The sequence below is a fragment of the Rhea americana genome, unplaced genomic scaffold, assembly GCF_003343005.1.
Source record: "Rhea americana isolate MKP2758 unplaced genomic scaffold, rheAme1 scaffold_9, whole genome shotgun sequence".
Classification (NCBI taxonomy): Eukaryota; Metazoa; Chordata; class Aves; order Rheiformes; family Rheidae; genus Rhea; species Rhea americana.
Window position 1 is genome coordinate 7089405 of NW_028187088.1, and position 17152 is coordinate 7106556.

General features: G+C 37.8%; 1 protein-coding gene across 9 annotated transcripts in view; it reads right to left on the reverse strand.

The window, feature by feature from the left end:
• The window catches only part of LOC146584817 (serine/threonine-protein kinase WNK1-like), a 108331-nt gene that overhangs the window by 68636 nt on the left and 22543 nt on the right, over window positions 1–17152 (reverse strand). For all 9 annotated transcript variants that reach the window (XM_085324166.1, XM_085324165.1, XM_085324161.1 and 6 more), the window contains exon 2: window positions 3545–3717. In XM_085324166.1, coding sequence (XP_085180292.1) covers window positions 3545–3717 — 173 coding nt within the window. The remainder of the gene's footprint in view (window positions 1–3544; window positions 3718–17152) is intronic.

The following is a 17152-nucleotide window of genomic DNA, read 5'->3' on the forward strand; positions in this document are numbered from 1 at the left end:
ATCCATAGCAGAAGAGTCAAAACTGATCCAGAAAACATTTTCCAGTGCTTGTGACCTAAGAGTATGAGATTAACTTCAACAGATTAGAAATGACAGAAAGTGAAGAAACTATCAGAGTATCCAAACGCTTTCTGGAAGCACAGTAGGTGATGAACGTGTCATGTTCTCTCTTTGGGTAAATCCATTTAAAGTGAAGAACTGTTTCCTTCTCTTCCTTTAAAAAAAATGGACTAAAGTATATTTACAAAAGGAATTGTTGAAAAAGTATGCTTTGTACAGGTAGGACTAGTTCTTATTCAGCTAGCACTTCTCAGTTCAAGTCTGACCAGTTTTGAAATATAGCAAAACTGGTGGCAAATTCTGTGACCACTATGAAGTTAAACAGTCATAATCTTAAAGTAAAAGCAGGCAGGTACGTTATCCCATGGCAGGGTTCACTCACTACATATCCACTTGAGAACAAGTCCTGATRAAATTACTTGGACTAATGCCAGAATAAGAACTCCACACATTAGAAATCCCTGCTATTTTAATTTCTCCTGTTCAAAGACAGTTCAAAGTTGCTAGCAATTATCTTGCTGTGGAAACAGATCTGTAAAAGCAATCAGGACCCCGTTCCATACAGAAATCACAAACCAAAGTAAAGAAAGGCAAGGAAAAAGTCAAGCCAAGGAAGGAGACAAACCAAAGGAGGTTCTGGATCCCATCAACTACCACTTGAATGTTTGCTATTGACACAATGCTCATTCATCTCTCTTGAGCTTGTTCCAAAGATCACATGGCAGGGGCACTTCAGTTCAGCATCTGGAATCCCTAAATAGATTCTTGTTTTCAAATACATCAGTCTACTGCCAGCTTCTCACTTTTAAAGGACGTGGGCCCACATCATTAAGACCCATCTTGAACTCCTCATAGATACTGGAAGGCTGCTCACTGGTCTCGCAAAAGCTCCTTTTCTGCAAACTGAGCAAATCCGGTTCCCTCAGCTCTTCCTCACACTGTAAGTGCTCCAGCCCCTGGCCATCTTGGTAGCCCTCTGCTGAACTTGCTCTCATTTAACTGACACAAAACAGACCAGAACAACAAGGTAGTGGTTAATAAAATAAATAAATAAAAATTTTAAAAAGCAAGCATTGATCTTTGCAGAGAATAAAAGCAAAAGATGAGAACATAAGCTTTCTTAATAAATCAGGAGGTTAGATTTGAGCTTCAATGAATGCGGAGAAAACAGGAAAACAAAATTTGGCTGTCTCTTTCAACCTCTTTCTTAACCCAAAGGCTGCTGATCTATTGTAATGTTTCATCTTTGCAAGCCAGAGAAACTCTGTTAAGTTAGCAGAAATAGTTGCAGAGGTATGTGTCCTACCAGGAAACTGCCAGCTTTGTGTAAAGCAGAATAGAAACACACACTACAGTGGCCTTAGGAGATAAAACTAGTGGCTGAGATTTAAATAAAAGAGAAGCCATTGCCTTCAGTTGTATACGTAAAACCATAATGAACAACTGAATTCAGTTTTTCCAATACTTTAATTCCATTCTAGTCTATATTATCAGAAAGCAATTGAATTCTTACAATACTGGAGTTGTGCAACTTTCTATTGCTATGCAGAGGTTCATGTATTTTTTTTTGTGCAAAATTAGAAATTTGCCCAGACAACAATTGAAAAGGATGAATCCACAATAATTTTTACATCATTTACGTGTATATATTTGAAAGTATACAAAAAGCATCAGAAAAAGTTACTTCCAGATACCACCAAACTTCTGTGTTCATAACTTTTTTTTCCTCCTTCATCAAACAGCTACAATGCCCACATCCTACACCTCAAAAAAGAGGAAAATACCATTTGGATTAAAGAAAACATGATAAACATTCTGAAAAATAGGGAAGTGATACTTAGTTAAATTTCTTAACAAAAAATGAGGCTACAATATTAATCTAGGAGTATGGCACAAGTACACAAAATACTTAGTGATATTAATTTTGGCAAATCAGGAAGTTCTCATGTAGTCTTGTCAGCTCTCAAGTAAAGCAGACAAGAATAAACTAAACTACAGTTACACAGCACATAAGCTACGTAATAGAGAAAAAAAGGTCTACAGCTTTAAAAGATCAAATTTAAAAGAATTTTAGTTCTTTCTGGATAAAATAAATACACCTTCATAATTTAGAGTGTAAAATAATCTTACAGTAAGTCCAAATTATTTCTTCCTACAAAACAATTTACTTTATAATTGTCTACTAGTCCTTCCTTACCTTGTTCATGCCAACATATAATCCAGACATTAAAATGTGCTAGGGAAAGGAAGGAGGAGTAAAGGTAGAAAAAGTAGCTAGATTTAAGACCAGATACTCTGGCATAGAGAAAGGTAAAGTGAACAAATTCTAAYTTTAACTAGAGGCACCCATAAAGAGGTGTAAAACCTTTATTACCCTCCTGATCACAGGACTTGAAGCAACAGATGTATGATTTTATCATAAGTATCTTAAAATTAACATCCAAGAGTCTTCCCTGAACATACGTATATAAAGAAAATTACTGCATCTTTAGCTGTCCAGCACTATTTTCAAGAGACAAGCAGTTCCCTATAATTGCAATCCAGAATCCCAATGGACACTTTTTTTCCTACTTTACAGCATGTCCATAAGCATCACAAAAAAATTATAATAGAAACCCAGCACCCACAGGACATTCAGGCTATTTTAAACAAATGGATTGCAAATTCCTTCCAGCTTCTACAGGCTGCTTTGAATGCCTCTCAAAGACTTAAATGGTACTGAATTAAGAAAAATAACCCACAATCACTGAATTGCAAGCTCTGGCAATTTTATTTCCCCAAAATTACCTGTAATGCAATGTTCCCGAACAAGCTCACAGCTCTGCAAGTTTCTACAGTGCAGGCAAAAGTGTAAGAAGATTTCAGTGCTAATCCTTGTAAACTTTAAGTACCACAAGAGGGCTCTCGCTACAGTTTAATTTTCTAGTGTCTACTTAACACTGTCTTAAAGACAGATTCAGTTTCACTCAGCCACTTCACAGCTTGAAATTTCAGGAATCGGCTTAATTTCAGCAATGATTTCAGATTTGTTGTTAGGCACTACTTCATTRAAGTTTAAACTAAATAAAATTTCTCCTCTTCACAAATTATTTATACTGTTGTAACACCCAATACCTCCCAAACAAGGTAAACTGTGAAGTTCAAAGCACAATCTAAAGTAGTTTATGCTCTGAACAGAAGGCAACTTGAGAGAAAATAAAAGATCAAGACCTGGGTAAAGAGAGCGCTGCCCTCCTGAACAGCCAAGATCTGAAAATTTTCCTGTGTGTGCTTACCAGGAGGTCACAAGCAAGAATATCACAAGCTTGCTAACTTAAAGGCTGTTTCACCACAACCTGCGGTGCTAGTAAGACTCTTGACCAAAAAATCTCCTCGCATAAGTTCAGCCCTCAGTGAAAAGATTCTGTCCTTATTTATCCCAAAATATGACCTATTTGCAGCGCTCTTGATCATCATTTGCCTTGGCATACCTGAGTTTACTTACGTTTTCAGTGTTCCAGATGTCATGAGTTCCGTCACAAGAACAATACATTTTTTTCCTTTGACTGTAGACTCCCAGGAATCATAGAACCGGACAATATTGGGATGCTGGAGCCCTTTCAGCATCCCAGCTTCCTCTTTAAATCTTTGTCGTTCTGACTTGGACAGTTTCCGATCCTAGAGAGAAAGGAAAGTAAGTAAGTAAGAAATCTTTGCTTTATCTTCTAGTTGGAGAGGCATCAGCTTGAAAAACAGACTGCTAACTCCTATTTGTCCATTCATAGTACACAACTATCGTTTAAACATCAGTTTGCTTGGAATTGCACTTTAAGAGTCTGTTTGGAAGAGACTATTACAGCCTTTTATTTCATATGACATCCCTCACAACCCAATTGCTCTCAGAGGTAAACACAGTGAGTCTGTGGAGTATCTCTTCCTCATGCTTCCTCCTCCTCCATCTCAAAGAGATTTTCACATAAAACTGTGGATTGGGGGGGGGAGGGGGTAACAATCTAAAATATTAAAAATGTTCAAGGCTTGGACAAACAAAATTTCTACAACATATTTCTCAGATTGTGTGTCCGTGTGTATAAAATACATATATAAATATTGTATAAATTTATAAACTTTTACATACATACACACATATGTATATATGTTTAAAAAAATTTATTATGCCTATGCATATAACATCCAGATCCACAGTAACAGACTGAATTAACTCTCCACGCAGGGGGAAAAAGAATTAAACCCCTAACACATAGGATACATCTATAACATTTCGAGAACAAGCGAATTTGGATTAGATCTTCTTTAATTAAAAGCATAAACTCACAACTGAGGAAGTTTTCTGTAATCCAGCATCAAGGAAAGCAAGAAGAAAATTACACTAGGGACGGACAGCAATCTTTTGGCCAGAGACCTATCATGGAAACACATTCCTGGACTTTACTACCATACCATCTAGCAACAGTCTCAGTTATATTGGAAAGTTGGCTGATCTGCTCTTGCCAGCCTCAGCTGACAGTCCAAGAAAGAAGAGTTTCAGCACATTACTCAGTTTAGCAATGCATAGTCTCACCAGTCAGACTGATCAACTGACATAATCTGAATTTATGTACAGGCAGTATTAAAAAAAGTTTCAGGATACACTAAAAGAACCCCTAGGATTTTACAATTGCCATTTCAAGCATGGTTATTTATGAATAACCAGCGAGTCCTTTGTTAAATCTGAAGGAGAATTTTAGGTCATTTCATTGCATATTTCCTTTTCAATTAAAAGGAGGTGGTATAAATAAGCAGAGTTTACTTATACTGTTCATAACCTCCTATTGTCCCCCAGGGCAGCAGTTCCTCTTCCTTTGTTAACAGTTAATGTGTTTTCTCAATACTATTCAGCCACACTAATGTCTAAAACATCCTCTATTCATTTAGATTATTAACTTTTTCCAAGGTGTCTACAGAGTATCTTTGGACACAGACAAGCTTGGATTATTTCCAAATGAAGCCCCTGTTTCCAGAATTGTAAAAGATTTCCAGGTGAAAGTTTGCAAATAGATCTGAATTTGCTTTGGGATAAGCAGCTTTTCAGTGCCTACAAATATCAATCACATACTTCTACAGTTCCATTTACAAAAATGATGAATTCTTAAGTACCACAAATTAAACCTACAGACATCAAAAGCATTCTGCAGAGGGAAATAGTTGCAAGTTTGAAATTAGCACTACCACTCCCTCTCACTCTTAGAAAAGCATATTTAAACAAACATAAGCCTCAGTGGAAGGCTTTTGTTCAGAAATGTTCAGCAGGCACATTTATTTAGGTATTCACGTCTGCTAAGGTTTTTTTCAGTGTAGAAGTGACCCTTCTACCCGAGCTGCCTTACATACCCAATACCTTTCCTTTCTTTATCGTAAAGAGGGCAGTACGAGTTCTGATCAAGAGCAGTTAACTGAGTGTTACCAGCAGCTGTGATACAGAAAAGCTATGAGTTGCTCTAGGTACATCAGTCAACCTATTATACACAAACTTCTAAACAAACTCTCAATACTTCAAACAGAATGCAAAATTACAATAAAATAATMATTTTTACAGTGAAAACGAAGCACACCGTTCTCTGATTCTGCACTGGCTCTATGTAATCCACATTTTAAAACTAGTGCATAGCTGTAAATCCAATTATTATACATGGAATTCCTAAAAAAATCACTACAACAATTACTTCTGTATTTCTTGTAGATTTAGTTAGGTACTATGACCATCCATGTTCATTCTAGGCCACAAACTAGAATTTTGATACAAATTGAGATCAACTTTCCTTCATTTTGTGCTTTCTAACAAGCCATCTCCCATAAACACTGCTAACCATTTTTAGACTACACTTGACATTAAGCTCTCATTTCAACTATCTAAGTCTAATCCCCATTAAGGGCCTCATTCAGTTTTCCCTACCACTATACTACTAGCTCCAAATAGAAACTAGCAAGCGCTAATCACTCTTATCAACAACCAGGCTAACGGCATGCATATTTTAAGTCATTTCTCTTTCTGGTCACATCAACAGTATCATCATGTTCCTGCAAACGTATCTCTGACATTTGAAACAGACCCTCAACACTTGAAGGCCGGCATTAAAAAACCCCCACACATATACACACACAACCAATGGCAGTATACTAAGTAATTCAACACTTCTTTGAAAGTCATGGTGCCCCAATCGACTGGGACAAGCTTGGACACAAACACAAGCCAACAGATTTCACTCGGGAATAACAGCTATGTTTTTGCAACCAAGGAGACACTGCACCGTACAGGAGCACACTGCAGCAGCAAAAGCTAACATTAAACAGAACTGTAAGCAGAGGAGCCACTTGTTTCATCCACTGGCAACACAAGCTACCTTCTGCAACCCTCATTTCCTTGGCTACCTGACCCATAAACTCATCCATAACTGAGTTACTAATATTCCTTTCCCTAAAGGGAGGCTAATGCCAGTTTTAAAACAGTGCAGATATCTAAGATGACATGTGCAATTATATCACCAAAATGCACTGGCATACACAACCACCAGTTACACTTGTACAAATTACATGCTTAGTGAAATCTGAAAATAGTTTACTACAGCTTAATGATTTTTTTAAAAACAAAGAGTTGCAAATAGATTTTTCAAAACTTGAATATTTTGTATTCCAAAACCTTACAACCCATTAGTTTTACAGCAAGATTTTCCTGTAAGTGTAGAGATGGACTTGAACAAAGCCCATGTCAAATATTACATTTTGGCATCCTTTGAGTTGTTAGCACACGCAAACATGACAATTTCTGTCTTAAAGGCAGGAGTTACTCCTTGTACGAACATGCCATTTAAGCAGCTGCAGCTACTAAAACATTGAGAGAGGCAAGAAAACAGAATGCCATACTTAATCCGTAAGACTGAAAATGGTGTTACCACCCCACATTAGGTAGGAATAGCTGGGRAAAAAGCAGCAGAACAAATACTTGCTATTGCACGAAAGCCACACAATTCCTACAAGAGAGCTCTAGCAGAAAGAAGAAAAGCTGTAATCACTTGAATTGAAAAGGACACTTGTCAAGAATTTGGGAAGGACAAAGCTGTCATGATCCTCAATTACATGCACATACTCTAAGAGAGTCAAAATCCCAGATCTACATTTCCAAAGTGCAGCTACTTAGGGCACTTTTCAGATTCCCTACAGACTGCATATGCCAACAGGACCCTGCAGGAATGCAATAGCCACTCTTGCCCCAGCTCTAACCCCACCTCTAAAGAGATGGAAAAAAGGTTCGTGGCCTATCATTCAAAATAAGCTACTGCATTTGGTCAGTTTGTATCAGTGGTGGTYCAAACAAACAGACCTATCCCCTAAAGCCTTTTTCCTGTGAGGTCTAAACAGGTATACAGATGGATCGTTTCAGCCTGTATTTGCTGTTTTCCTCCAGTAACAAAACCAGAGGTTTCACAACTGAACATTCCAGTACCAAAACTGTAGAACTGGTTAAAACCAATTTAATACTTTTTTTCCTTCTTTATTTTCTAAATCAAACAGCTAGAAACTAAAAAATAAAAGATACACGAGATGCTTCAAGTCCGGAAAAAAAATTCTCTTCTTTATAAAATTGGATACAGTTTTAGTGGTATACAGTTTGATGCTCTGTCCTTTAAAGAGCAGTTTGTTTTGGAATCCATACTAGTAACATTAAAAATAATAATAATAGGCACTGCCCTCCTCCTCTGATCATTTTTAAGCCTGTGACGATGCAACCTCAGGCAGACAAGACGAACCCCTAAGTCTAGAAGTCAGCAGGCAACCACGTTCTTGTATCACAACTAGCACATGCYGAGTCTATACAGCCCAAATATTTAAAAATACACAAACTGTCAAACTCCAGTAGAGTTTGCTTCCTCAGACAGATTTAACTGTCCCACAAAATGGACAGCACTGTTCCTTCTGAACAGATAGCTTCCCCCAAGGACTCCAGTGTTGCATCCCAACCACCGGGCTCCCCCTCAGAGCAAACTGAAACAGATGCATCAAGCCCACTCCGCTCATTTCATTCATGCCTTTCCACCTACATTAAATTGTTTTGACAAGCCAGAACAAACAGCAAGGCTTCCCAGCACGTGACCAGTAGCTCTGCGGTGCCAGGGGCCTGAACAGAGACAGGCAGCAAGGGGAACAATTGTTCGGCTCAGTACCATGCAATCATCTTCTCTTGGCAGACTGCGTTTATCCGTGTACTTCCCTTCAATTTCTTTTGGTCAGAAAAGAGCTATAAGAGCTATTTATGTTATTTAACATAAAACAAGGATCTTGCTCATTCATGGTGTACTAGGTACAGGCTTATGCTTTCATTACTGTATTTAATTCATAGAACAAAGACCTACACACAAAACTATCACCCTCCTATTCTTGTGTCAAGGTGCTTTATATAAACACAAGAAATTAGCTGCTGTACCAAGCTACAAAATGCAAAGCTCATCTGCTCGAAGCATCTATACAGTGAATCTTTTACAGCTTAATGTCTATTCAGACTACCTAACTGAGGACAGGGAACACATCTTTGACAGTTAACTTGACTAGAGCCCACCGAATGGTGTATAAGCAGCCCATCTGAAACTTAAGATTAGTTTTTTTTTTCCTTCAGTTTTCATCACTAACTTCCCATAGTCTGAGTTTTCTCCCAGGAACACCATGACAAGAAGTTGTACGCATGTGCAAGGTGCATCGCAATGCTGCACAACCTGGCTCAGATACCTGAAGCAGYACAACCACATTAGCAAAGCGTGGTACTCCGCTCACGCTGAATACAGAGCRTAGCTGTTTGGCCCAAGCTCAAGTAAGGGTCTCACCTCCACTGTGCATTTTTACTAATGACACCAAAAAGCACTAAACCCRCCAATTCAGCGATTTTAAAGAAAGCGTTTCAAAGCATTAATACAGTAGACATTCAAAACTGCAGGTTAAAGAACAAGCTTTAGAAGTTGTTTAAGGAAACTCTACAAGTTAGGAAAACTGAATAATCRATACTTTATACTAACAGAAAGAACTGGCACTTACACTCAACAGGCATTAAACAGACACAGCTAAGCACTAGAGCCACACTGCACTTTGCTCTCAAGCACACGGCAGGAGAGACCAAGAATGTGGATGACAGGAGAAGCAACTAGTTCTTCTCTGCCTTGTGCTATGCATCTTCCAGGTTGACTGCCCTTACTCAATGTCTAGTATGATTAAACAGCCAAAGAGTGAGAGTACCTTTATGCACATCAGAACATATCTGACATAGAAATCTTCCCAGGTTCTCCAACCTCTGCAAAATAAGTACCTTGACAGGAAACAGAGGCTCATTTTAAACTGAATTTTTTCAAAGAGTTCAAAATGTGAACTACTAAGCACTTTAAAGAGTTGCTCCCTCTTTTATAATATTCAGAAGATAATCACAAAAAAAAGGAACTAGGGACCAAGCACTTTACCTATTACAAAAGGTTTTTGCTAGCTTTTGGCATATCATACTGTTAGATACAGAAATTCTATATACAATGTGTTAGAGAAACTTTTTTTGGTCTTTTTAAAATCTACACTACAGCAACACTATCTAGCTTTTATCCAAGAGAGATGTGAAACATTGAAAAAATTAGCAGGAATGCGTAATTTTTATGTGATATACTCTGCAAACACAGAGCAATGACAGACTTCAAAACGCTGTTGAAAAACAGATAATCTGAATCATTACAAAGATAACATGCTTAGCTCTGCTGAGATTACACCAAACAGCCCTGTACCACGTCTTCCAAATGTCTGAAAACTTGAGGGGACAACTGGTGCGCCCAGCCTGTTATGCAGCGGAAGTAGTATATAGAAAAGACAAGTGTTCTTCTGTGTGCACTTCTGCAGCATATGAGAAAGGCTTTCCAAGGATTTTAGGCAAGGTTAATGAGGGGTCATCAGAGGAGAAGCCAGCAAGACAGCACACTGATATTCAGAGTTGTTAATGGAACCAAGGCTTTGTGGGCTCCAATGTTCTCATCCTGAAAAAATCTAGTAGTTAAGAGGAAAAATAAGCAGAGCAACCACTGCGCTAGATTAACAAAACATGAACAAAGAATCTACAGAGCTTAAAAACCATTCAGAGCACTATGCAGCTGGTACCTAGAAATGGAAGCCTAAGTGCATTAGAACTGCATCTACTTCTCTGTGTCAACACCTGAGTCACCTTAGACTTTCCAATGTTGAAAGGCTAGGTRGAAAGGAAGAAAGAAAATGGAAGGGAGAAGAGAGAGTTTAAAATGTGTTTCCACACAGCAATGGGCCTGAAAATTGATCAAGGACCTCCATATTTCCTAACACTAATATATCTGTCTATAAAACATAGAACATGAAAGAATTGATTAAATGAATACAGCTGAACAGCTGCTGTTCCAGATGAAAGTGGTTTTTTTTTTTTTTTAATATATGACCTAATGCAGTTTCCTACACACTCACTGCATACAAGCACCCTGTTTGAAAGCTTATGGTGTAATATAAAGCTTATACAGGTGCATGGACCTGTACCTAAACACAGAATTAGGATTCACATCTGCACACCTAATAGTTTTTATTTTCAAGCAACTTCTAATTTGTGTGTGCTTCTCGCTAAAAATCCTACCTCTGATAATACTACTTTTCACACCAAGTTTCCACAGCTTAACATTGTAGAGGTTGGTTCCAAAATTTGAGCTTGATGACAAGAACCTGAGGGCTCTTGGCACACCTCGGGAAAACAGTCAGTTGCCAAGATTGCCACTACTGAATAAAAAGAGTTTAGAAAAGCAACACACTAAAACAGCAGCTATTGAGGAGTATGAGTGGTGGAACAGGATATCCTCAAGAACTACATGAGAAGTCCACTAAATCAATTGCCAGAACACTACTGTCAATGCTTCCAAACTGCACTTCATACACGCATAGAGTAATTACTAAAATGAATTGCATTAGCATACACTGCTTGTTCTTTAGATAAGCCAAATGTTATTTCCCTCAAAAATACACAGGCATTAGCTAAAAGATTATTTAAAAACAAAAGCTACTTGTGAATCAAAGGGAAAGACAAAAAAAAGTTGTCATAAAGCTGACATGTCCAAAACACTCCTAACTTTTCCAAAGGCTAGATATCTCCCAAATATGAAATTCCATACCTATTCTTCCATCAGCCCAGATAATTCATTCCAAACACTACTCCACAAAAACTTCTGGAAAGCTCTGGTAACAAAGAGCAAATCTTGCTAATTTTTAAGTGTTGCTTCCTTACTCTAAATCCTGTAAGTGTGAATGAAGATCAACCTTCACATCTGTACAAATTCACATAGTTTGGAAGAAAAGAATATAATGCACACCCTCTTCTTGATCTTAGGCTGCAGAGTCTCAAGATAAAGGCTCGTAAAAGAAAAAAGAAAATCAGGTAATCATAAATACAGATGTAACAATTAACAGGTAAGTGAATCCGAGGACATTAGTATTCCTCAGATGTATTCTGGATGTTACTAATCGATAATTTTCGGTCTCCTCCATCCTCACTCTCATCTTAGTTTGAGGGTAGAAGATAAAGGTCTTGGCGATGGGGAGGGGACTTACTAAAACATTTACTGAAGGTACCAACTATTTCATGCTGATGCTTGAGAAGTCCTCACAAAAAGAGTCAGGTTTACATAAGCTATACATAGTTTTACTGSAGAACATAAATAATTTTGAAAAAGGCAATGCTAAACTATATATATCCAGCAACAACAGCAAAAAAGAGTGTGTTTAAAACAATTACCTTTTAAACTTATTAWTTAGGGGTAATTATTTTTACGAAGATTCCTTCCTGCTCAGGTAGGATATTCAAAAATGCTCTAGGTTCCAGGAAAGCACACAAGTAGTCAACCCGAGCGAAAGGTTGTGGGATCATTCACATTAAATGTATGACTGCCTGGTGAAAAGTACCTTTTGCATTTTAATTTCTAATATTCCAGTGCACAGATATCTCCTGAGTAGCACAGCACATAWTCAAGCAGAAGATGCAGCTCTTTTGTTAAAAGAAATCAAAAAAATACAATTGATTCTTGTTCTCTCTCCTGTCATTGATAAAGGTAAGTGCCACTGCAAATGTATGCACAAGTTTAGTGCTTCAAAGTGCTCAAAGGATTTAATTAAAGCAGCAAATACTATGTATTTGGACAGAAATGATGCTTCCATAAGCTGTGGGGAAAGAAGAGGAGAATGCAAMCTTGTCTTTTAATAATCAAAAAAGGGTATGGGGGGGGAAGTAGATACATCTGCAGCTGAAGCCTTGAATCAGTAAAATCATTGATAAGTTCCTTTTGAGAGTTCAAATATCCTGGTGATTCAATGGGGAAAACAGGTCAGTAAGAACAGTTTTAGGCTTTYTTTGTTGACTTATATTTCACAAGGGAGATCTGATTACTGATTCAAGGTTCAAGTCCACAGGGCTCCTCAGTTTCATTTTTCCAAAAACATTCCCAAAACACACACACACACACAGAAGACGGTAAAAGTTGAAGCGCACAGGTCAGAAGCAGAGACACACACACGCGCCTCGGAGGTACACGTATCCTAGTACAACTGACCTTTCCTGCAAAGGCACTGAAGAGGAAAAGGTACTAGACATGATGGTGGTGCTGCAGGGGGGTAAGGTGGAGGGGGAAATTATGTCCCTTTTTGCCTCAGCTTCACATGATAATTCTGTAAGTAACATTTGCTGAAAGCTTTGGTAGTTTCTTATTCCGCACTAGAAGACAAAGTTTATAAGAATAAGTCACTCAAAGGATTTAGCTTGAAAAAGTCAGCTACATATATCCTGAAAGAAGTGATGCTCAAGTAAGCCTTAGAAAATAATACAACTTTGTCTTCACATGAAAGGGGAAGCATCTGCAACCGAAACTTATRTAAGTGACTGAAAGATACCAGCACTGTTCATTTTTTCCTGCAATCACTCAATCTTGATGAAGCTATAAAGGTGATGGGGAGAACAACTATTATATTTCCCTGGTGCTGTCGCTTCCCATTTTTACACATGCAGTGGCATCTGTGCCCGTCGTAGTAGTTRCAGCATCTAAGACACCTGGTGGCAGCAATGTCATAGGTTTAACCTGTACTACAAGAGTTATTATTCTCACTGAGGCACTCCTTGGTACCAGAAAAGACATSAGAATTGAAGTTTGTGCTTGTTTGCACCAAGTTCTAGCACTGTTAAACAAAACTGACTTGTAAACAGTCACAACTAAAAGCCCTTACAGGTAATCAGCTGGAAAAATCAAAGTTGGCTTTCTCAAGCTTTTAAGGTCCCATAATCCAYATGGATGTGAATGAGTCAACTGTTAATACTGTTATTGCTGTACAGGAAGCAGAGAGTAAGGAGTAACTAGAACATGCAAAGCCAAAAGGTGCTTCCATAAAAAGGAAGTTAACACCACATCAGAAATAAGCCCGCTGACTTGGTAAGATACTAAGTCATTCTGCATCACTTCCTCACACTAAGCTAATGGCAGAAGTGGCACCAGAAGTATAAGGAACATGAAAATGTAACACGCATTACGCAAGCTGCAGCAGAAAAACACATTTCTCTCTCYGCAGGACAGCAGCTGATCAGAACGTTTCCTCTTTATGTGGACAGAGTCACAAGAAATCTTGAAGCATGAATCCCAAAACACAAAGTTTATCTTTTGTTACAGTAGCATCAAGGGTACTTATTTTCTGCAATACCAAAGATGCCTGCCCTGTACACTAGTGGACATACAATACCACATACAAATACTAGGCGGTAGGCGCATGGCCAGGGCTTGCAGAGAAAGACTGATGCAAGCATGCAGAACAACGGCATAGAGAAGATACTGACAAAGAAGATACAATCTACAAAGGACTAAAATAATCCGGCTCAGTGACTTCCAAAACTTCAGYAATGTCTGAGTTCTTAGGTCACCGCAATTTAAGTGCAGACATGACAGATCAGAGCTAGCTTTTCACAAGAAAATCAAATATCACCAAAATTGTTTCACCTGTGATCCTCTATTGGAATATTAGCTTGTTGCAAAGCTGTGCTAGAACAACATAAGCGCAGATATTAATACAAGTCTGTACTACTCTCATCAGCAGAAACACTCATAGGCGAAGCAGGGAAGGCTGAATAACTGATCCATATAAGAACAAACTTCACTTCTACAGAAAACAATGACTAAGACTAAGCAGTATAATGCCTAATCCACAAATTTCCATTGGGAAATCTGAAGTATTTCACTTGCATACTTCAGAATACAGCTATGAAAAATACAAAGTAACCTCATAGTAAGCTATGAAAAAGAATATTCATGCTTTTATCAAATCAGTTATATATTTTTTCCTTTGCTTTCTACAAAACTAGTAACAGAAACAAATATAAAGCAGAAGATTGAAGCCCATGGCTTTGGCATGACCTCCTCTGGAATCTCTCAGGTCCTCAAGAATCTGGTCTAAGAACAGCAAGCAACTGTTTAGGCTTCAGTCATTTCTATTCCAGGCTTGTTCTAAGCAGCATTTGTGTTTCCTTGCACAGAAGTGTGAACAAAAGATGGCTGAAATTTTTTTTAAATTTATTCATCCTGAAAGGCTGAACATAAGGAACAGTAATCACAATGTCATGCTATAGAAGAATAATCAGTGTTAGAGAAGTCATCCATTTATTTTCACTTAAAATTGCTATTTGGTCCATGGAAGAGAAATGGGTAAGTTTGCTATCTGACACAAGTTCACAATAAGACATGTTTATTACATATGGATGATTACAGAGTTGAMGTGCTAGCTGAATTGAATTCCTGATGAGCTATTAACCAGCTGGACCATCTTGCCACTTGGCTCAGATGCCTCATTAAAAGTTTTTTTAGAGAGCATGTCAGTTCTCATTTTGTGTGAATTGATTGTCTTGTCAGAGAGAGGGAGGGTACATTCAGTCATCTCAGCTTAACTTTACTGTGAAAATGCAATCCTCCATTTAGGTAAGAACAATAACACAAGAAAATAGCTTCCTCCACAACCCATTCAAGTTACCTGATAGATCTATTAACTCACTGCACCAAAAGAGCAACTGTAATTCTGTTTTCACTTTAGATATTCCTATGTGCCCAGAAGAGTTCTTTATGAGTAGGAACATATCTAGAATATTAGGGAGATCCCTTAACAAACCCTGATAAAGACAGTTCAAGTTAGAAAGTCAAAACCATACTACAATACATCCTATCTACTCCACAGAGTTAGAGACAGAGGGGAGTCATCTGTATAATTTACCCACAGAAATGTGGGTATCAAAATACTGCTTGGAAAGTGTGGAAAAGAGTCAAGATGACCACAAAGATTAACTAATAAAGATCAAAATTACAGAACACCAAAGTTGGAGGTGCACAAGGTTTAGGAATACTCCCGCACCACTGGCTAGTTACCTTAAAAATCCTAGAATAAAAACTAGAGGTAACAAACTTAAAATGACTACTCAATATTTAAGCAGAATTCCCTACAAGACTGTCCCCGTACTCCTCCAGTTGTAAAATGAACTGACATCAGTCTACAGTACATATTAGCTGCAAGTTTATACATTACATACATACTGCATATGCAGCCTATTCGCATTAAAAATGTCATTCTTCCCAACTTTGCTGCTGCTTCTGCAAACGTATGTGAAAAAGAACTTCATTCAGTTCACAAAACTGTGCATTACTATCAGTTACGTTAAAATGATTATAAAGTGTAATCTGAGTGCCGGCAGTCCTTCCTGAGACATATCTCTCAGCCTTACTTCAGGGATCATTCACGACTCCCTCAGATATTTGCCAGGTGTTCTGTACGTTCTTGGAACAGAAGAAACCAAAAAGAGATCTCCTCAAGGGAAAGGCTAATGAGTTTCAGGAATGAGTTTTATGGGATAACCAGAATTTGTTTTTCAAATGAGGTCTCAAAAAATACCATGCATAACTGCTAGTATTAGTACCRGTAGTTCACATACATGAACCTTCTACTACACATTGGAGGAGCATTACTAGCTTTTTCTTAGCTTCACTGTGTCAGTGATGTAGCCCTTCTGTGATCTACCTTAGTGTCTTAGCTCAGGTTTCTCAAAATGAGAAGCAGTAATAATTCTTCTAGGCTTACCTGAGAGGCTGGTTTATGATATCAGGTTCTTCTACACATTTATGGTAGACTGTCATGATAATATAGATGATACATACATCTATGTTTAACACTGACATTGTATGGTATTTGTCAAGGAAGATACAAGTCTAAAAAGCTATCCACAAAGTCAGAAATTTTTCTAAGACAGTATCCAGTATAATAAAAATACATAAGTTGAAAAATATGCACATTATCTTTCACAGAGTGAGGAAAATGAGCAAAGCTGAGTCAGGAGAAAGGAAAGACAAGTATTTGACACTAGGCAAGTGGCAGAAAGAACAGCTAAAAATATTGGCATGATCAAGGATACACAGTATCCAAAAGTATATCTGGTCTTAAAGTTCAACCCTGAATAACTGTGTAATGAGTTAAAACACAGCATAACGCAGCTGGAAGAAGCAGTCAACTCCTATTATTTAAGGAATCAGGATACGATACATGGAGAAGGGTAATTAAGGTAATAATATCCACACCTTGGTTGTAAAAGGGCTATCTTTATAAAAGCTGGGAGGAAGAAAAAAAAAATCTCTCAGGTGTTGAACTGAACTGCAAGAAAAGAATTTGATGACTAAAATGTATTATTATAGGTGACCTGAGATGAAAAATTATCAGTGAAGTAATCTTTAAGGCGAGTCAAAGCAGAGAGMTAGGAAAAAAGCTAACAGAAGTTTGGGATTAATTTAGTGAAGAATTTTGTCTTAGCATTTAGGGACTACATACAGTAGCACTGCCATTATCAGAACTGCTCTATGTTTGACTAAGGCTTTCTATGAAGAAAGCTACTTGGAATACAGTGCACTGCCAGACCAAAGGTGACCTAAAAGATCTGAGATACTCATGACAAATTACCCATAAACCAGATAGTCAAACTTTTCTAATTTAACCAAAAAGTCTGTTTCTCATTATTCTGTGCTTT